General features: G+C 37.2%; 1 protein-coding gene across 6 annotated transcripts in view; it reads left to right on the top strand.

Moving 5' to 3' along the window:
* The window catches only part of TRPC4 (transient receptor potential cation channel subfamily C member 4), a 116469-nt gene that overhangs the window by 55268 nt on the left and 37921 nt on the right, over window positions 1–23280 (top strand). For all 6 annotated transcript variants that reach the window (XM_032611309.1, XM_032611314.1, XM_032611313.1 and 3 more), the window contains one exon: window positions 9040–9376. In XM_032611309.1, coding sequence (XP_032467200.1) covers window positions 9040–9376 — 337 coding nt within the window. The remainder of the gene's footprint in view (window positions 1–9039; window positions 9377–23280) is intronic.

The following is a 23280-nucleotide window of genomic DNA, read 5'->3' as shown; positions in this document are numbered from 1 at the left end:
CTGACCTCTAACCTAGACTGAGGCAGCCTTCTCATCCTATACTCAAGTAACACCATGGATTTCCTAGGAAGCTGCCTGGACTAATTAACATTATATTCAGAAGAAAGAGAGGCAGCTAATGTATTTTCTGGAAATAAGCACAAGAATATAAAGTGCCCTTCTTATTGTTGAGGGTAATAATGTCAACCAGGCTTTTCCGTGGAACTTACAGGAGTGGTTAGTGCCTAATTAAATAGATTCATAAGCCCTGAGCTATGTTCAGCAATTAATCCAATTGAGTAAACATCCATTGACATCTCAGGGCCAGGCACTGGTGCGAAGGATCAAGTGATGAAAAATGGCAGACCCTTCTCAAATAGCTCACTCCAACCCATGATTAAAATGCAGGAGATAGGAGGAAGAAGTGCAATTGTAGGTGTACGTTCAAGGGACAATATCAGTACCGAGAAAAAGAACAGTTGACTATAAGAGTGATCAGATGAATAGAAGCTGAGTTGGAAGACTCAGGAATTTACTCTGAGCAAATAGGAGACAGATGATTCCAGGCAAAAGCATCCACACATGCAGCCCTACAACAGTAAGAAAGGTCCAGACACAGTCAGAGCACTCTGAAGGGTTTGTGTGCCTGTAGTATAAATGTGCAAGGGTGGAGGAAAGGAGTCTTATGGTAAAGGAGCTCAGGGCCTGGTATGCCTTACATAAACTGGGGACTTTTTCCTGGAGACTACGAGATGACAGTACAGACTTTTAGTTGAGAAAGAGACACAGTTAAATTTGCATTTTGCAAGGCCCTTCATCTCAGCGGTATGGTACATAGGTTAGTTAGAGAAAGAACTCAGAGGCTAATAGGCTTTGGCAGAAAGTAGACCTTTTTTTTCTTCCTAGTTTAAGCCTGAAATAATGATATCTGATGTTATGATGATATCTCACGGTAGCGGAATTGAAATTAAAATGAGACGAATCCAAGAGAAAGAAGCCAACTTGGGAAGATTGGTAACAGACTGGAGGTAGATCATTCTGAATGTGCTTTCTGGCACCAGCAAAATAGGGGCAGCCATGTTTGAACCACTTTATTGAGGTAACATTGACACACAATAAGTTGCACGTATTTAAAGTGAATACTGTGTCAAGTTTCTTATGTGTACAGCTGTGAAAACACCGCAATTAAAATAGTAAACGTGTCCGTCACCCCCGTAAGTTTCCTTTTGCCCTGCTGTGATCTTTCTCTGCCCACCCGCTCACCCCTTCTCAGGAAATTGCTGATCTGCCTCTGTCACTGGAATCATACAGCATATTCTCTTTGGGCCTCCAGCTTCTTTCATTCAGCATAATTGTTCTGAGATTCAACCATGTGTGAACATCAATAGCTCCTTTCTTCTATTGCTGAATAATCCTCCATAGCATGGATATACCATGTTTGTATCTTCCGGTTTTATTGAGATATAATTGGCATGCAGCACTGTATACACTTAAGGTGCACAGCATAATAATTTGACTTACGTACATCATGAAGCGATGATCACAATACGTTTAGCAAGCATCCATCATCTCCTATTAATACCAAATCAAAGAGACAGAAGAAAGATTTTTGTGATGAGAACTTAGGATTTACTCTCTTAACAATGTTCACATATAACGTGCAGCCATGTGAATTATATTTATCATGCTGTACGTTACCTCCTGGATATACCACATTCTGTTTATCCATTCACTGGTGGATGGAAATTTGAATTATTCTTGTTTTTAGCTATTAAAAACAAAGCTACTCTGACACTTGCATGCGACTATTTGTATGGCAATATGCCTTCTTTTCTTTTGGAGAAATGCCTGGAATTGGAATAAGCCCATCATATGGTAAGTGTAAGTTTTTTTTTTTAATCCTGCAAACTGTTTTCCAAAGTTGTTGACAATTTACATTTTTTAAATTATTTATTTATTTGCTTGGTTGTTTATTTATTTTTGGCTGCGTTGGGTCTTCGTTGCTGCGCGCAGGCTTTCCTCTAGTTGTGGTGAGCGGGAGCTACTCTTCTTTGCGGCGCGTGGGCTTCTCATTGCGGTGGCTTCTCTTGTTGCAGAGCGCAGGCTCTAGGCTCGCGGGCTTCAGGAGTTGTGGCACGCCAGCTCAGTAGTTGTGGCTCACGGGCTTCGTGGCTCCACAGCAGGTGGGATCTTCCCTGACCAGGGCTCGAACCCATGTCCCCTGCATTGGCAGGCGGATTCTTAACCACTGCGCCACCAGGGAAGTCCAACCATTTACATTTTGATGGCTGATGTATGACAGTTCCATTTTCTCCAAATTCTTATCCACACATATCATGGTTAGTCTATTTTTAAAATTTTCTCAGAAATAGTTGGTCTTAAAATTATGTGAAAAGGGATAGAAAAGGGGAAAGAAGAGTGACTATATCCTTTCATCTCAAAAGAGCAGCTGGTATTCATTCCTGTAGTGCCTCTTGTTTCTCTTGGGTACTTGTCCTAATGGCAGATAATAGAGCAGAGTTTGGTCCTCAGTAGGCTTCCCTCCAGGAGACTAAGAGGGGATCACGCTTTCTGAACTGCCACTCTTCTTGCAGTAACTGTCGTCAGAGACTGGAAAACCAGCCCATTGAGGGCTGGCCAGGACAAGGAACAGGCTGTCCTCTGTTTTCCATCTCCCATTCTCACCTATTACTCACCTACATGATTCCACAGTCAAATGGTGGTTCCTTCAAAAGAGAATGGACTTGAGGACACAGGGAGGGGAAGGGTAAGCAGGGACGAAGTGAGAGAGTGGCATGGACATATATACACTACCAAATGTAAAACAGATAGCTGGTGGGAAGCAGCCACATAGCACAGGGAGATCAGCTCGGTGCTTTGTGACCACCTAGAGGGGTGGGATAGGGAGGGTGGATGCAAGAGGGAGGGGATATGGGGATGTATGTATATGTATGGCTGATTCCCTTTGTTATAAAGCAGAAACTAACACAACAATGTAAAGCAATTATACTCCAATAAAGATGTTAAAAAAAACCACTGTATAATTGTCTGCCTCCACATCTCTCTTCATTTTTAAGAAAGCATCTAGGTAGCCACTTAGAAATGACTGGCAGAATGACTGGCAGTTTTTCATCTCTTTTCCATGATAGTTTAAAACAATTCTTCATGCGCACCCTGAAGAGGGTTATTGGTGAAGAGACGTGGAATTTCTACCAACTGCTGGCCTTTGTGATTTTCAAGGAACTAACAGTATCTATTGACTCTGCCTTCCCACTACCAAAATCTCATTTTGTTTGTTTGCCAAGTTCAATAGTTTAATGTATTCAATGTTGGGTTTTTCACCTCCCACCATATTTCCTTTGTCTCTGCATTTTCTGCTTCCCGTTATTGCCCACTCATCATCCCAGCTCAGTTGCCAAACCAATTTTGAATTTAGGCCCAGAAATGATTTAAGAAGTTTAATCCTGCCCCCGCCTCACCAGCACGTCAAATGGAGTTTAGCTGTCATCTTCCCTCCTGGATATGTAGACATCAGAAGTGGTGCCCTAGTAATATGCTTTGAGTTATTCCTTGAATTCCAATCTGCAAATCGGAATTGCACATGCCTGTCCAAGGAAAATAATCATGTGATCTGATGACTGGATAGGAGATTCTTTGACTTGACAGAGCCAGGGGAATTGTAGGCCAATATCTTGTGGAGGAAAGAACCTAAAGTTTATCAGTCAGTCTTCTTGACTGATCTCAGGCTTCTCAGCCAACGTCATCTCAGATATGATTAAATCTTCATTAACTTTTTAATGACACTGATAAAAACTCAATTAGTCAACTAGCTATTTTATTGGATTCCCTATGCCTAAATTATTATTATCTTCTCAGTGTAAGTTTCTTATAGAAATATTTTTAAACTAATCTCCCATCTTGTGACATTATATTCATTAAAATTAGGTTATAAAATATGTAAATATATTAAAGTTGGCATAAGTGCAATACTCTGTAATTCAATGAAAGTGAATCAATATTATATATTTGTGTATAAGACGATAAGTGGTTGTACAGTTGTCTCTCGGTATTGCCAGCCTCGGCCTCCACTGAGCAGCAAGGACTTAGACTTGAGAAATTGCCTCAATAAACATTTTGATCTGTATCCTGATATGTGGCCGCAGTATCCCTTTATACTGCATCTCTAGCATTTTCACCATTGAATGTAACGTTCTAGAACAAGGGATTGCTCGTCTGAACTTGCTTATCTCCATCCTCAAGTTTTTAACATGATATTCTCTAAATCTGAATTAAAACACATCCACCTACCAAACTGTGCCTGTCAAAATTCTACTTGTTATCTTAGGCTTAACTAGAAAATTCTGCTTCCTTTCTTCAATCTTCCCTAATTATTTCATATTGGGCATAATTTCTCCTACACATTCTATCTCTTTTCTAACAAGTCACGTAATGCTCTGTATTTAATTTACCCAGTCACATTATCAGTCTGCCACAGATTTTGAGATCCTAGAAGACGGATATATCTGGTTCTTACAGATCTCGGTCCTCTCCCCGCTTATCTAGCCAATGCCCCACTCACAGATGGTGCACAATTCTATTGTCTTAATCAAACTAAGGAGCCCCGGATGAAAATGATGCTTTGAATAATGAAGTAGGCGAGTGATTAGTTATGCAGTATGGCCATGCTCAAGGAGACTGGAGAATTGTTTTAATTAGGAACACAACTAGAGCTATCTCTAGGAAACAGAGAAAGGCCCAGGCAGTTAAAGGCCATTGGCAGCTATGGAGGGATTTAAGGGTAGAAGTAGAAGAAAAAAGGGTTTTCAGTTATGGACAAAGTAATTCCCTGAAGCTCTTCTGCCTACAAATCATTCTTAAGCCTCGTTATCCACATTACAAAATGAGTTGTCAAAAAACATTTTTGGGCAGAGGAAATAAAACCCCAAAGGAAATAGATTATTTTTGAAATTCTAAGGAGTAAATAGTAAGAGCCAGGGGAAGCTGGCATGTATATGAACCTGCAGTCCTTTTTAAGCCCTTACCTAGATCAGTTTAATTCGTTCAACCCAAAAGTTTCAACTCTCTTTATCATCGTCCAACAGCCAATAGAAACTCCCATGTAACTATCTGACTTAGTCAAGATGCACTAAGGTGCCAGGTTGGTTGTTTCCAGAATCTAGACTGTGCTTGCTTAGAGAATATGGCCACAGTCTGAACCTTGGATACAAAATTTTAAGCTAGAAAAATATATTGAAAAACTAAAAAGATGAAGAAAAATCAAATAGGAAATCTAATCCATAGTTATGTTAATTATCAGAGCTCCATTAATTTTTGAATTCTCTTCATCTTATTTTGTCCATATCCAATTAATATTTTAATTCCTCACCACGTAGCAGTGAGGTTTCTTGGTTGTTTGGGTTTGTTTTTTGTTTGTTTGTTTTCACTTTTCAGCTTTATCTCCTTTCTCTTCATCATTTTTTGTTTTCTTTAGGTTTGGGGTATTTTAGTACTTTGAGTAGTTGTTTTTAAATCATTGGTACTGGAATTCACTTTATTTGTAAAAATGAGATTAGATTCAGTAATCTTCACAGTTTCTTCAGTATTTAAAATTCCATGACTAACAGTTTCATAAATAATCATGAGATTAGGTTTTTAAAAATGTTTTAAAGGTTATTGAAAGAGGAAATCTTTCTTTTTTTAGAGTGTCCTTTCTAGTTTCATGGCACAAATGTGAAGTTGAATGTTTATAATGTTTTAATATGAATTTTAATGTGATGTCAGGAATTGTTTAGGAATCGGCCAACAACTGCAGAGAGAGAAGGGGCTGTAACATGGTGTGTTTCAAAGAAACCCCACCTCCCGCAGTCCTGGGATGGTATAGAAGATGGTGGGTCCCGTGACTCCCTGTGCAGTAGAAAGATGGGTCAGAGGAGGCGCGACCTCTAGGCTCCCAGCAGGCAATGTGAGGGCCCACCTGAAGAGGACTTTGCTGGAATGGACCAATGGCAAGTGTCACAGAGATAGGGTGGCCCCCTCTGAGGGGGTCCTTCAAAGGAGGTTGGCATACAGCTGAGTAGTCTCTATAAATAATCCAAGGAAACCAAGAGACGAGGAGGCAGGGAGAAGGAAAGAAAGACAGGAAGAGGAGGGACAAAGAAAAAACAAAGTACAAAGAAGGAAGCATCTAGGAAGGAAGCAAAGAACAGGAGGAAGGAAGGAAGGGACACATGAGAGAAATGAAGTGTTTTAATCTACTTTGACAGTTAAACACCGTGAAAATTTTTGTAATATAAAATTTTAATTTTTTTAATCTTTAACTTGGTAACTGTTTTTTTCATGGAAATATTTATTAATGAATGGGCTACAATTTGGAGAATGCTGATGTAGACATGCAGCAAACAGGTGTAGAAGAAGAAGGATGTAAAACCATTGTGAGAATATTTAGATCTATAGTGATTCTTAGGAATACGTTTGCGGTTGTTTCAATCCTAAGATTAGGACAAATTTGTAGCCAAATAATATCTACATTTGGGGAAACTTGTGTATTAAACACACCCACTCCCCCACTCCTGCTCTTATAGTATTCTGCCTCTATTCTTTACCTCTACGTAAACCTCACTGTGTCTGTGTTTGGTAAAAAATTGTGCACACTGTTCGTTTACTAAGCACAGATATACACGTTCCAATAATTAAAGAAAAAGATCTTTTAAGAAAAAGTAAAATTAGTAAAAATTAAGGCTAACCAAGTGCTTGGCAATGGCAGGTGTTCTATGAGGATTAAATGATTTGCTTCTTCTAGGTAATTTAACACGGTCTATATTTGTGTATTAGGCAACGGAAATATTTTTCCAAGCAAACCTTAAGTGCTCCCAATAAAGTTATTTGCTCAATTGCCCTGGGGCGTCTCATGCTCTAATGAGATTTGGGCTAAGAAGGGCAGAGTACGTTAGTCCTAGAATTCACCCAGACCGTGTTGAACAAAGTACACACCTTTCTTTTACTTTTTTCTGCATGTGTCAGATGTATTGTTCACGCTTAGTTCCTTATAGTGTGTCTTCAATCTGTGAGAATTACTGAGATTATAGTAACAGTTCATTATATCTTGCATTTTTCATAGGTTTCATTAATTCCCTTCTATTATGGTCTTTGTGCTAAATTCTAATGAAGAAAACTGTAGAACATATTTTATATGAGAAAATAGCAAAAAGATGGTAGACTATGCTTTGTGTATAAAATGCTGACGTGAAGGATTATGTGTGTGTGTTGGGCGGGCGTGAGGGAAACTAACTAAGAGAACAGAACTTGTTAATGACCTGTATCACTCTTTCCCAGTTCTCTACAGATATATCAGCAAAAGCTCTATTGTGACTTTCAAACACTTGACTCTGACCAAAATAATAGGCAAGGAACGTGTCAAGAAAAGCTCTTCTTTGGATTATAAAATTTAACTTTACTAACTATGGAGCTTGAAGCTTACTTTCATAAATTACTTACAAAATAGGAGAGCCCCATCATCCCAGTCTTGAAGAAATGCAGTTTTATCTTGTTTTAGCTGTACTTGCTGAACCTATTATTATACATTTAATTCCATTTATACATGTGGCTTTGCCCACTATATCTTTTGATGAACACAATATCTAAGACAAAATGAAGAGAAACAGTTGCATGAGAACTCATTTGACATCCAGCCCATATGATTGCACACCTCAACTATTGAACTGCTCTTTTAATCAATCACCTGTCTCTCCTTTCACTTTCAAACAGCTTTTTGTTTATGATCATCAAGCCACTTTCTGTGTGCCCATCAGAAAAGAGTAAGGGTCAAGTAAGGGTCTCCTAAAGGAGATCCATAGAGTCTAAGACTGAAGAAGAAAAATAGGAAATATTGGGGCAGGGAGAGTCCCATGAAAGGTCCAGGTGTTCAGTTTGCTTCTAGGGTGGGTCTACTTTTGATGCCAACAGAACTTTCTTGAGTCCCTTAACAAGGGACTAAAGCTTCTACTACAGTCCAAAGTGTCCATAGGGCATCCCTTAAACACACTCTACACTTTCTCACCTGCATGCCGTGCCTTCCCCTCTCTTCTCTGCTTATACAAATCTCCACTTTCAGAGTGCAGACCCACTGGGAAGCATTTTTGGACCATTCCATCTGGAAGAGAAAACTCCCTCTGAATTTATATAATGCTGAGCTGTCAGTGTCAATGAGAACGATCATGTACAGAAAAAAAAGAATCTTGGACCAGATAGCCATACATTTCATCATTTACTAGATATGTAATCTTCTTGAATAAATTTATAGCCCTCATATAGGCCCCCCATCATCGTCCTTAAAATAGAGTAAGATCTATGCTACATCTCAAACATGTTGGCAGGATAAAAATGTTGTCATGTTTGTGAAATGTTTTGTATGTGGTAATTGATTATACTTAGGTAAGGTATTTGCTTTATTTCCACCAAATTCAGCTATGATGGTTTACATCCTGGTAATGTAATATGCTTTCAGTTATGATTTTCTTATTGCCTCAACCCTATTAAAATATATTTACTTTTTCTGATGTGATTATTATAGAAAATATTAAAAATACATCAAGTATAAAAATGGGAAAAAAGTATAATGTCCTAACCAGAAAATAACCACTAAACCAAGAAATAACCACTAGTACCATTTTTTACTTCATGTCATATACCTATATATATATCACAATTCTTATATATGCACATATATGTGTATATCTTTGTACACAGCTCTGTTCAGTTATCAATACATCCTATGGATATTCTTAGTCCTCAGCTCTATCTTTGCTTCCTAAGGTACAGCCATAGTATTTTGACCCCTGTTGTGTCTGGCTAAGCACTCAGCACTTTGCCGTGGGTATAAAATGTTCAACAAATGAGCTTTGTTCACAGAATGGCTTAAAGCACTTTATGATGGTGTAAACATAAAATTATTTTATGTTTGAACAGAACTTGTGACTTGAACGATAACACTGTGTTCCTGTTGATGAGCTGGAGCCCCTGCGTGTAACCCTGACTCTCACTTTTCCTTTCCTTTCCCTGTAGTTTGTTGCTCAGCCCAACTGTCAACAGCTGCTGGCATCTCGCTGGTACGATGAGTTTCCCGGCTGGAGGAGAAGACACTGGGCCGTGAAGATGGTGACGTGTTTCATAATAGGACTTCTTTTTCCCGTCTTCTCTGTGTGCTACCTTATAGCTCCCAAAAGCCCCCTTGGACTGTTCATCCGAAAGCCATTTATCAAGTTCATCTGCCACACAGCATCCTATTTGACTTTTTTGTTCCTGCTGCTGCTTGCCTCTCAGCACATCGACAGGTCAGACTTGAACAGGCAAGGTCCACCACCAACCATCGTCGAGTGGATGATATTACCATGGGTCCTGGGTAAATGTGATACTATAGAAAATATAATCCAAACGTGTTGCTGCCATGGAATTTTGTTGCTCAGAAAAGAATATTCATTAAAGTTGGGGACATAGGAATGTTTAAAACAGGTTCTGACCATTGTAGCTCCAAGTCTTAATCCTCAAAGCTAAATAAATACTTCACAGACTGCGGTGGACCTGCCCCCAAATGCAGCCTACAAAATGTAACTTTAGGTTTTAGAATTCCAGACTTTCATGACTTCAGGTCCCGTGAATGATTCTCTGGTTTTGGGGTTTTTTTTTTAGTATGTTTGTCTTCTGAAGCCTTTCAACATGTCTCATTAGCCATATGTAAATAATCTTTTAAATTTTCTTAACAGATACACCTTCTAAAAGTACAAATTACGCTGCAGAATTAGTGATTCTGTACATAAAATAACCATTTTAAAAAATCAATTCATTTAAGTTTATCTTTGAAACTATATAGTAAAGCAAAATAATAGGAAATTAAACAGTAGGACATCCTCCATCTCTCTCTGTTCTTTTCATAGAAAAAAATTTTGTTTTAGATCTTCAGCAAATCATGGTAAGGTAGAAAACCTCAAAGTAGCTGGTAAAAACCTTGTTTTCCTTTCCTCTTGTTATTGAAGTCATAGTTAAAATTTAGATTTTAAGTATTCTTCCTTCTATCCTACTGTGGTTTGCTGAGAAATCACATTTTCTCAATTTAGCTCATCATTTTAAACCTCTCTGATATTATATCCATCTCAGCACTTACTAATTAAAAAATATGTGACAAATTTAATGATTCACAATCTAAGAAGATCAGTTTGGATTAACTGTCAAAACAGCTGGAGAGACTGTAAAATGAGGAAAAGGCAGGAAAAACAAAAAACAGTATCTGAATCTGAGATAGATACACTTCTTAAAGATTACAAATACTGTAAGTACTGACAGTACGAAAAGTGCTTAGGAACAAGATTTGATGTCTTACAAATATTTCTAATAATAAAAAAAAACCCTTCTCAAGTGAACGTTAAAATAAAATACGTTCTCAGTCTGAAGTAAAGTGTGATCTTGGGATGGTTTATATAGTCTGTAAATGTCTTTTTGAATAAAACAATTATGACATAGCAATTGATATTAAATATAAAATTATCCTACCTGTATCCATTTAAATTAAATATCTCCCCGTAGGAACCTGTTCTTTATTGAGTTTTCTTCATAGAAAATTTCTTGGGAACAATTCATAAGGAAGCTTTTGGAAGTCAAATTTCCCATTGTGTGTAACTTATATTGAACGTCTAAAAATCCTGGTGGCCCAAGTGAAACACAGAACATTTCACTTTGAAAAATGGTATAGATATAATGCAGCATAAGTAGATATAATACTTCTAGTCTTTTCTTTATACAGTCAGTGAAAATATGTAGGGTACTTTCTATGGATTAAGGGCAGTACAGGGCAATAGTGAAACAAAAATTAAGAAAAGAAGAAAGAAAGAATGAAGAAAGAAAATGAAAGAAAAAGAAAGAAAGAGAAAGAAAGAAAGGAAAAGAAAGGAAGGAAGGAAGGAAGAAAGGAAGGAAAGAAAGAAAAAGAAAAGAAAAGATCTCCTTATGAAGGTTAAATTTTACTGCAAGAAATGGATAATAAACAAACAATGAGATATGTGATATAATATCAGAAGTGGTAAATAATATGAAAATTAGAAGCTCCAAACTTTGAATAATTCATAGAAGTAAAACAGTCATTGGCTGCCTCCTACATGCAAAACTTGTAACATAATTTTCCATGAAAATTGGCTAGAAGAAACCATGTCCAAATTTCAGCTGAATGGTTAAATAAGGTATAAAGTTAATTATGAGAACTATAGTTCCAGCCAAAAGAAGTAGCTGCTAAAGGCAACCTTTTCTGAAGATATCCTGCAGAGGGAGTTCATTTATATGGGAATTTTTAGGATGAAAAGAGATGTTCTAGAACTTAAAAAATACCCATGAATGATCATCTTGCTTAAATAACAGAGCATGAGAAAAAGAATGTTTCTATATCAAATAGATCTGTCAAAACAGATTATTCATCAAGGCTGGTGAATTCTGAGTGCCTCGTATCTAAGGCTAAGTTCTAAGTGCTTTGCTAGAGTCAGGATTATAACGGGTATTCTCCATGTTATTTGGCTGTAGAAGAAAAATGGATGTGAATACATGTCCAGTTCTATCACTGAGAGACTATTAAATTATGGGTGGACACAATCTCTCAGGATTTTCTGTGTTTTCATCAATAAGATGAAAGATTCAGAGTGATAACTTCTTCAGTCCCACTGTGTCCTGTTATCCTGTCCTGGGGACCTATCATTATCGGCGCAGAGAAAATTGATCTTTTCGTTGGTGGGGAGAGGGGGTGGGTGGAGGGAAGAGGGCTAAAGACAACAGGGTAGGAATCCTTTAACCTTTTACCAGAAGTGTGATAGACGCAAAAAAAGCATGGTCTCATTTGATGACTATATCAATGAACCTTCTATATTGCCTCACTCAGCCCTGCTGTTTGGTAAAGTGAGTGACTGTACATTTCATGGTCCCTGCATTGTAAGGCTCTAGGTTTATAATAACAAGACTTCACGACTTACGGAGAAGTGTGTGGCTTGTGTTTCCCTCATCATGTTAATGTTCCCAGTGACTGAATGAAGTTCTGCGCGTGGGTTTTTCTCAAGTCTCCTTGAACCGACTTAGGTTTTCAACTCATGTCACCTCTGTGAGCTGCTTGTTCTGTAAAGAAATATTTTTTCATTTTACTAAACTTCCTTTCCTTCCATTTTCAGATTTTTCCCAGACCTATGATACTGTAGTTTAAGGGAAATGATTACTTTGATACCTCTCATTTTGTTTATCCTGGCAAAAAGACTTTTGCTTTACTTGTTTTATATATTTATATCATAAATTTTCAACTTTTTTGAATAGAAAAGTTTTCTAACTTTAAAGCTTATCCTCTCAAATCAATCCCTTTATCTGAAGAAGTATGGTTTTTGCTTGGGAATTTCCATGTTATATACTTTGCTGTGTTTCAGCAATAAGATTATACAACATTACAGATCCAGATACCTTGTGATTTAGTACAGTGGAGAATAATGTTTCTGTGTTATTTTCACTGTCTTTCCTGTTGAAGTTCAACATCTTTTTGACTATATAAATTGAAGTCTGTTGAGTTTGATATCTTTAGAAGAGAATCTACAGTGGTCCTTATATCCTTTCGCTGTGGTGTCATTGATAAATTGTAGCTCATCTCTTGCAAAGCTTTTCGAATTATTTTTCCTTCAGATTGAAGGTTATCAACCCTTCTTTTCTCCCATCAAATAACCTCTAGAGATCGTCTTACCTAAGTTTGCTGTCAGGATGAATTTAGCATATAAGCAAAGAAATTTAAAAGCCTGTAAAGGGATAAAAATTATGATTCTGGTCATCTTGAGAGATACAGTTTTAAGCAACAGAGAAAACTAATCACAGATAATTCCGTTAGAACTCTGTCAGTAGAAAGGTAGATTCTAGACAGATAGACACCAGTATATTTCTCAGATTGTCAAACTACCCATTTGAACTAGAGTAAAAAGTAAAACAACAGTTTCATCCTGCATGCATATGGCCTGATAACAGAGCTATGCTTTTCAGCTGTTTAGAGAGACAGTATCACCGGGAAGACTGTGATGGATTAAAAGAAGCCTGGGGTCAGATCAGAGACATGGCTACTTCTGTATTCTGTTGTGTCATGACCCCAATGCTCTTAATTTATTAAAGGTTTGATTTTAACAATATAATACTAAGGATATGAAATGAATATAATATTCATATGCGAAACTCATTTTTATATAGAATTTAAATGCAAACTAAATATAGCATGTTATATGTAGAATGCGTATTATGAGAATTCATCTAAATTATAGCAGAAGTTTTAACTCCAGTAGATGTCATTTGTTTCTGGAGATAATGTGGAGTAAAATGTGAAAAAAAAAAAACTTTTTTGAATGCTAATTTTTAAAGCCTTCCCAAAACTAGATTGGATTTTTCCACAGAATCTATTATAACTCAACTGTAACAATTAAATTTGTGTCATAGCTTATTCTCCTGCAAAAAAAAAAGTGTGCATATATATGAAACATCCAGATGCAGACTTACATTATCACTTAGCAAAAAGAATATGAAATTGATAACATTTTCCACAAAAGAAGTAGAATGTTAATGAAAGCTATCATATTAATAAAGCAGGAAATACCTTGTTCCCAATGAGCATCCTGCCGAATGGCTGCTGAAGTGACTTGATATTATGTGTGCTTAAGAATATGCCATCATTATATAGCATATAAACCTGTGCATGCTGAGAATGGTGAACTGAGGAAAAGATATATCAGAGGAAGAGATATGAGATCTGTTAAAAATAGCTTCTAGGGCTTCCCTGGTGGCGCAGTGGTTGGGAATCCACCTGCCAATGCAGGGGACGCGGGTTCGTGCCCCGGAGCGGCTGGGCCCGTGAGCCGTGGCCGCTGAGCCTGCGCGTCCGGAGCCTGTGCTCCTCGATGGGAGAGGCCACAACAGTGAGAGGCCCGCGTACCGCAAGAAAAAAAAAAAAAAGCTTCTAGTGAATTTCTAGGCATAAATTAAGAATTGCTCATAAGATCCAGATTCTATGTCTTGCCTATAATACATACTTATTTAACAATTTTTCTGCAACAAAATTGGCCTCTCATTTTCATAATTTATTTTATATTTTTATCTTTTAAAGGGTTGATATTAGCAAATCTGAAAATTTCAACAAGGCCTGCCAAATGGAAAATGAAAAATGGTGATCACGTTCACATCTCGATAAAGACTCAGGGACAAACAATCCTATACATATTCTTTCTTTCCTATGACCATTTCTTCATCTTTTGTCTAAAAGGCATTAAGATCACATGGCTTCAGGTACTTGTACTTTCAGCCTCACCCTTCAATTATATCCATCTTCCCCCAAATTAAGAATTATAAGAAACAAGTCTATAGATTTCCCCACTCTCTCCCTTGGCTAGGTATTCTAACCACCTCAGCAAACTAGCTGCAGACACATATAGACAACTCAAACACAGCTGCAGAACATCCGTTTATTAATTTAAAGGGATATTTTAATTTTCCAGAAAACCAGATAATCATTGCAGCATGACATAGAATTCTCATTTTCCTGTTTATTTGTGAGGAAGAAATTTTAAAGTCATCTTTACCAAGATTTATCAAGACTAACACAGTAAAATCTCAAACAACAAAATATTCATATAGTTGTAGATTGTTCAGTGTGCACATACTATTGCTGACCAAATGACTTCCTTTTCTATTTTTTAATACTTTTTATTGGTGTACAGTTGATGTACAATGTTGTGTTAGTTTCAGGTGTACAGAAAAGTGAATCAGTTATACGTATACATATATACCCACTCTTTTTTAGATTCTTTTCCCATATAAGCCATTACAGAGTATTGACATCTTTAGTGGAGAGAAAATTAAGTCTTTTAGGTCATACATGCAATACAAATTTGGTGCACCAACAAGTGAAATCTACAGGCCTTGGGACAATGTTTGACGACCGTCGTTCTGATGGTTCAAGGGAAGAGGAGAAAAGATAGGAAAAGAGGAGTACATAGGAAATGAGGGAGGGTCGGAGTGAAAGATTGGAGGTAAGCTGGAAGTGGTTTCTGTTAGTTCAGAATAACAATAATGGTAATAGTAGTGATGGTGGTAATAACAATAGAAACTAAGAAATTTGGCACTGTGCTAAGTGATTCAAACGTGTGTTTTTATTTGAACTTCATAGTCAACTCCACTTTACTTATAATAAATGATGTTAGTATCTCATTTAATAGAGAGGAAATAGGCTTAGAAAAGTGAGATCACTTTCCTAGGTTCAAGGAGCTAACAAATGGTAGATACTAGATTCAAACTCCAGTTAGTCTAACTCCAGAGCTAGAGCCTTTATCCTCCATAAATACTGCCCTTGGAGTGTGAGAAATGGAATTTAAAGGGGCAAAAACAGCCCAAGAACTCAAGTTTCCATCCACAGACTTCTTTCCTGTTTTCTCTGCCTCTGTTTACCAACTTAAGTCTTTACAAAGGTCAAATTTGAGTGGACCACATTTCTAATTTATTAAAGATGCAACGCTCTTTGAGATACACACTTGATATAATTTCCTATTGAAGGTGATGCTTGTTAATATAGCGAACTTACCGTTGCCATCAGCATCACATCAGCAGGACCCTCCAGCTTCATCTCCACCACCGGTCTCTGTTCTAAAACACATGCATTATAAGTGGTTCCCTAATACTGACAGAAGCAACTTCTATTCTAAGAAAGAATAAAGTCCTTTGCCGTGACCTTGAGATGCTTCCCTTTTAGTTTCCATGTTCACTTGCTAAGACCTAAAGCTAAATTTCCTTGCTTCCAGGGATATCATTAATTTTTTAATCTTTCATTGGTGTGTATATGTATGTGTGTGTGTGGCGGGTCTTCAGGAGATGTAAAGAGATAATTATATTTCTTTTGCGCATAATTGTTTCAAAAATAGAAGCTTATAGTAGGTGGAAAGTGGTAATCTTCATAGTGAAAAATTAATAATCACTCATTCAAAAATATTTATTAAGCAACTACTGCCACTCATTGAAAAGGTGACTTGAGAAAAGACTTGAGGAATATTTATTCATTGTTTTTCCACCTACATAAATATATAATGCCTTAGTTCTCATGGAAAATTTAAAATTAAACAGAAATCCTATAAAAAGTCTAATACTTCATTGACAGAAACATCTTACTTGATTTTTAAGTTACTACATTTATGTCGTAAGCAATCAGATGAGCTAGAATTCTAAAGTTCTACATTTTTTACATCTTAATCGAAAACTAGCATCGTATCGTTCCTTGGCACAGTTTCAGAACGTGTACTTCCTTAATTGTATATTCCTATTTTTTTTCCTCTAAATGTTAAATTGATGCTATCAAAACTGTAGTAATTTAAGGGTTTTTAGATGTCTTCAAACTAAGCATATTTGACTATTCACTGTCCCTTTAAGTCAGTGTTTCTTGAAACGTGGTGTGCTGACTATAATCATAATCACTGTGAATTTTTTATGAAAAATTTAGATTTTGAATTCTCCCCTTGGTTGACTGATTCAGAAATTTCAGAGGTCTTTAAACACTAAAGATTAAGAAACAACTCTAGAAACCAAATTTTATGCAGGTTTCGTATTTAGTTCCGATTTCAGCTTTATTGAGGAATTGAGACTCATTAGAATCTAAACATGAAATGGTTTAACCTTTTCCAATCACTCTTCCCAACCACCCTGCACCAAATATCCCTTCCCTTCACTACCTGTCTAGTAGATATCATCAATTTCCTGAAATTTTGAGTTATTAAAAAGTAGTCCCAGTTCAGTTTAAAACAGGAAGCTTACCATCAGTTTAAAGCTCTCCTCTTCCCCACAAAGGCCTGACACATGTATCAGAGGACCCGGAAACATTCATTTTTTCCTCATCCTTCAACCCCAACACTGGAACGGAAGGAGGGACATAGACTTTTTCTGTTCTCCCCATTGCTTGGTTTCTGCAGGCAAGAAGGATGTCAGGAAAAGTTAGAAGTCTTCTTTACCTCCTTGGTACCCTGGTCACAGCTCTTCCCTTGTTGGTTGTCTGCAGCTCTGGCTTATACTGAGTGGCCTATGTGACAGGTCTTGACCCTCTGACTCTCCTGATGGGTCCATGAGTGTTCTTTAGAGGGTCCTGTGTACCTGCACAGTACATAGTTCTCTGAATCCGAGTTTCAGCTCTGCCTGACATCTTCCAGTCTGGGAACTCATAACCAGCAGTTGGCCCCTTTATGGGTCCTGTGACCCTAGCAAGGGCAGGAGAACAAGATGGCTAAAGCCCGGCTTCTTCCTGTGATACGCACTAGCTCCCCCAAGAGATCACAAAACCTTACTACCTCAGATGGCAAGGGGCCAGGCTGCTGCCAGCTCCCCAGCTGCCAAGACCCACTGTTTGTCTGTTTTCCCTGAAGTGCAAGCCAAGTGAGAGAAGAGCAGCCCAAGTGCTTGGGAAGATGCCCCAGCAGGCGATAAGAACCAGCTTCTCCTTGCAGAAACCCCCCACCATTATGAGGCATTTTCGTGGAGTCTCCTACACTTGACCTAGGGAGGTGGCGGTGCTGGTGAGGCTGCTAGCACCTGAACCGTAGTGCCCTGAGCTCACAGCTCTCTGGGCCCCTCTTCCCAGCGTTCTCTCTGTATAACCCATGGGTTAGAGTGTGGCAGGAGGCTGGTAGCAGATATGGTCCTCACCCCTCTTAGGAATCCCCAGCGGGAAGGGCTACAGTCTTCTGGACGCTCTCTTCAGAAACTGGATACTTGAGGCTCTTTATCTTTGTTTGGGTTTTAAGAATAACGCTGAGATCGCAGCAGCCGCCCCTTAACGTAGTGCCTCTTATGGGTCTGGCATAATGTGAGTCTCTACTGAGTAAAATAACTGCATTTAGATTTCTTTTTGAACAAAAGCAGAATTTTGACAAGAAACTACCTTTTTGTTTCCTGACTTGGGGAGGGAATAAAACCCTCCAGCGAAGAAGAATTCTTTTTTGTTGCCTTTATCTTCATTGATTTGGTGCCACAGCATGGATTTCAGTGTTCTGTCAGGGACTTCCAAGGCCAGATCCCTCGACTAGCTCTGGGGCTGCTGTAAAAAGCCCTCAGAGGTGTCGCAGGTGAAAAGCTGACTTGCTCTTTGCTTGGGGTTATTTACTCTTCGTGTAAACACTGACAGCAAGAAAGGAGAGGCAAGAGGTCTGTGTGCAGAACTACACATTTCTCACGTGAAATCGAGGCTGCTAAATGCAGCATCGGAGGTCTGCCTGCTCCATCCGCTCCCCACAGCCAGCTTCACGTGATGGGATATAACAGAATACTCAGATAGCCCTGGTGAAAACTGTTATGGGAAAGGTAGAAAAAAACAGCCCAAACTTCCAGGCATCCACAAATATTTTTTAAAGGAAGTTCTCTGACTCACTGGCACTGCGATCTTTCCGTGGCTGGTCCCTGCAGTCTTACATCAATGCTTGTAATTAGACTTCCACCACCACGCTGAGATATCATGTCACCTGTTTATAAACAGCAGAGAATAACTTTGAAATGTTCCCATTGTGGGACCAGCACAAACATTTTCTGACAGAAGCTCCCTCAAGCTTTGTTTGCTTTAGTCGTTTTTTAGTTACCATGAATAGTTTACTATCTGGATGCATTTTTCAGCCAGTTAATAGCACCTTCTAGTTTTTCTAAAGGCTTGTTTCTTCTAAAATTTCGGTGAATATTGCCAGAAGAGAGGAAACTTGGCATTTCACTAACGTGCTCATAACAAATAGAAATCAATGTCATCAAACAAGGATGTGGTGATACAGGAAGTGATCCAAACAGCTGTAGGAAGTGATCCTACAATCTGGTGCTTCGAAAACAAAAGATCCCAAACCCCATTAGCCAACCAGCACTGACTGACAGTCTCATTTACAGTTCAGGTTGAAAAAACAGTGGGCTAAGTCCCCAATTTCATCAGGATCTCTGTTTTTTCCATACAGTTGTGCCTTTCCAAAGTCAGAAGTAATATAATTTTTGTATAATTCAGAAAGTTAGATTTTATGTCTATTCTTTGAACTCCAAAGGAACTGTAATATATCCGAATTGTGAGTTTTTGTTTTGACTCTTCTTCAGAAACCTTAGAGGTCATCTATTGAAGTGTCATGTCCTTGAACCTGTCTAATAGGAACAGAGTCTGCTCAGATATTAAGGGGCTCCAGGTTAAAATGCTGCTTTCTACTGAGCTCCTAACTGCTTCTTCATACCTCCTTCCCCTCTAAAGCAGTTAGTTTTGGTGTCTTTACTCTTTTACATAATTACCCACAAAATATTTGAAGCTCCGTATTTTGGTGACTGTTAATAATCCCATTTGACTTTCCAGTTGGGTAGAAGCAAAAAAAGAGATACAATTTATCTATAAAGGGAAATAAAATATAAACCCTCTTGTTGGTTAGTAGGTATTTTAAAATATATTTCATTTAAAAATACATACAAAATTTGAAAACACCAGAATCACAAATTCATAAAGTTGGAATGACCTTTAGAGGTCCAGTGGAACAAGTCTCCACTCATTGCTAGAATTTCTCTGGAGTATGACTGATCAAAGACATTCCAGGCTCTGCATTGGAATCGTAACCCCAAACGGTGATCCATTCTAGTTTGGGGACAACTCTGCCAGAGAATCCCCCTTACATTGGGCAAGAAGGTTCCATTCTGTAACTTTCATATCATAGATCCAATTTCTGCTTTCTGGGGCAGACCAAAGCTGGTGTGTGCCCTCTGGTACAGAAAAGTTTTTAATCTCTCATGTCAGCTATTGTGATGACTGATTTTCATAGAATATTGATAATTCAAACAGGAAGAATCAGTGTCTGGCTTATTTATACCATTAAGGTAGCATTATACTTCTTGTATGATTCTATCTATAGAATTCTGTGATAATCCAAACCTTTCTTTTTTTGAAGTGAGATAACTGAAACCTAGAAGGACGAGACTACTGGCTAAGATTACAAAGCTGATTACTAGTTGAGCTGAGCCTGGCACTTCACTCACCTGACATTATCACTATGCCTTCTGATGAAAGTGAACTTGAATGCATTTGTTCAATCAACGATTGCAATGCTCACATCGCCTCATCTCTGGGAATTGGCAAAGTTTCAAGCAAAACAAAACAAATAAGCTCCATTGTGAAATCTCAGGAGTAAGAAAATATTGTCTAAGAGCACTGCCTAAGGAGACTGGTACCCTGTTCTGGTTTCTCCACTAACTGGCTTTAGTCACACGGCCTTTTGGGGCCTTAGATTTCTTATGTAGGTCGTAGCTGCGTGCTGGATTCTGAGACTGTACCCAGGCTCAGTAGGAAAAAGCACCACGACTGTGCGAGAGGAGAGTATTTCCATGAGTACTGAGCATTTTTCCTCATTGGATAATATAAATTGTAAGTTTCCCACAAGCTATAAAATCAGTGCATGTATCAAATCTTATTCAGATCTTATATATTCCTTTCTTGAATAAGGAGTCAGTGATCATTATCACCTCCTCAAATATGCCCAATTTTATCTGAGTTCTCAAGAGAGATTTATTTATGAAAGAAACTTCAAAGGGGAAGCTGGATATAAACAACAAATCTAGAATAAAGCTGTGGTCTACAGCAGACTTTAAAATGCACTCTATATTTAATTCAACTGAAATCAGTCCTCATCTGGGTTCTTAATTTAAATGTGACAAAATTTTAAAATAAAACTTCATTAATAATATTAAATAACTATTGCTAGTTTTCACTAAATAATTATGGACTAATATATTTTTATTTCTTCCAAAGTTTTATTGTGCAAATTTTCAAACACATCTATCAGCAATATATCACAATTGATACTTTATTATATTTCTTTATTTTTAATCTAACCGTATTTCCATTGTCCAGCATCAATCTCTCATAATTTTTGCTGCCACTACTTTTACATATTTTTAATTTTTTTACTATTTTAAATTTCTGCTGCCACTACTTTAAAATTTTTTTTTCTAGGGCACAGGTATATAAAATGTTGACAAACACATACAATCATATAGCACCACCACAATCAAGATATAGGACAAACTGTGGCCCAGTAGGCCAAATCTGGACCTTTGACAGTTTTTATAAATAGTTTCATTATAACAAAGCCACACTCATTCATTAATAGCAAAGCCTAAATTATTTATTTTCTGGCCCTTTACAAAATAAGTATGATGGTAGTTTAGATTTTTATAGATGTCCTTTATAAAATCAAGACATTTTCCTTCTAGTCTTACTTTGCTGAAAGTTGTTGTCATGAATGGATGTTGAATTTGGTCAAATGAATTTATTGTATCTATTGAAAAGATTTATTGCATTTAATGAAAAGATTTTTTTCCCAAAATATCTGTTGATGTGACAAATTACATTGATTGATTCTTAAACTTTCAAACAATCTTGCATTTCTGGGAAAAACAGCATTTGGTCATGACTTATTATTAAGTTTATATATTACTGTATTTAATTTACTAATATTTGTTGAGGATTTTATGCATATTCAAAGGGTTATTAGCGTGTAGTTTTCTTTGTATTATTTTGTATGACTTTTTATCAGAATAATATACTTTTTAAACATTTTTTCTTGTAATTTTGTAAGTGCTTGATTAGCACTGGCATTATATTTTCCTTAAATGTTTGGTAGAATCACCATGAAGGAACTGGACCTGAATTTTTCTTTGCTGGAAAGTTTTTAACTATGAATTCATTTTCTTTAATGAATATAGGACAGTTCAGGTTATTCTATGTCCTCTTATGTGAGTTAGGAAGGTTATGTCTTTCAGGGAAAATGTCCAATTCATTTAAGTTGTGAAAGTTATGAGTATCAAGTTCATTTTATCACTTATCCTTATGAAGTCTGTAAGATCTGTATTTATGTCCCTTCTTTCATTTCTGATATGGATCATTTATATCTTCTTTTTTTTTTCTTGACCATTCTAGCTAGAGTTTTATCAATTTTAGTGACCATTTCAGAGAATTAGATTCTGTTTTCATTGACTTTTCTCAAGTTTTATATTTTAAAATTTATTGATTTCTGCTTTAAAATTTTCTTTCTTCTGTTTGTGTTGGGTTTAATTTGCTCTTCTTTCCAGTGTCACCGTTGAAGCTGAGATCACTGATTTGAGACCTTTATTGTTTTCTAATTAAGCATTCTACTCTACTGTGTTAACTGCATCACAGAACTTTCAGTTGTATTTCATTTGTAATCATTTCAAAATATTATCTAATTATTCTGTTAATTTCTCTTTAACCAAAAGTTATCAGAAGCATATTATTTAATTGCAAAATATTTGGGGATTTTGAGGTACATTTTATAATTGATTTTTGTTTGCTATGTGTCATGGTAAACATTTCAACATGTATAAATATGTTGAAGTTATATAGTCTATCTTAGTGAATGTTCCATGTGCACTTGAAAAAAATGTCTTCTGCTATTTTTCTTTTTTTTTTTTTTAACACCTTTATTGGAGTATAATTGCTTTACAATGGTGTGTTAGTTTCTGCTTTATAACAAAGTGAATCAGTCACACATATATTCCCATATCTCTTCCCTCTTACGTCTCCCTCCCTCCCACCCTCCCTATCCCACCCCTCTATGTGGTCACAAAGCACCGAGCTGATCTCCCTGTGCTATGCGGCTGCTTCCCACTAGCTATCTATTTTACGTTTGGTAGTGTATATATGCCCATGCCACTCTCTCACTTCGTCCCAGCTTACCCTACCCCCTCCCCACATCCTCAAGTCCATTCTCTAGTAGGTCTGTACCTTTATTCCATCTTACCCCTAGGTTCTTCATGACCTTTTTTTTTGTTCTTAGATTCCATATATATGTGTTATCTCCTGCTATTTTCAGACTGTTGATAGTGTTGTTCAGAACTTCTATATTCTTACTAAACTTCTGCCTACTGATTCATTTACTTATAGAGAGGAAAAGTAAAGACTATAATTGTACCTTTCTCTATTTGTATTTAAATTCTATGGCATCTTGCATTATCAGGTTATTTTGTTAGCTGCATTCATATTTAGGACTGTTCTGTCTTCAGAGTGATTTGACCTTTTTATCCTATGTTATATCCCTGTACATACCCAGTAACACTTCTTCTGAAATATATCTAGTCTTACATTAATATAACCATCTAAGTTTTTTTGAATTAGTATTTCATGGTAACGTTGTTATTCATTTATGTTTAACCTATCGAATTGTCATATAGTTATGTTTTGCATCTTTATTCTATGTGAACATCTCTGTC

Source organism: Phocoena sinus, chromosome 18 (assembly GCF_008692025.1).
Source record: "Phocoena sinus isolate mPhoSin1 chromosome 18, mPhoSin1.pri, whole genome shotgun sequence".
NCBI classification, from domain to species: Eukaryota; Metazoa; Chordata; class Mammalia; order Artiodactyla; family Phocoenidae; genus Phocoena; species Phocoena sinus.
This window is presented reverse-complemented; position numbering and strand designations above follow the sequence as displayed.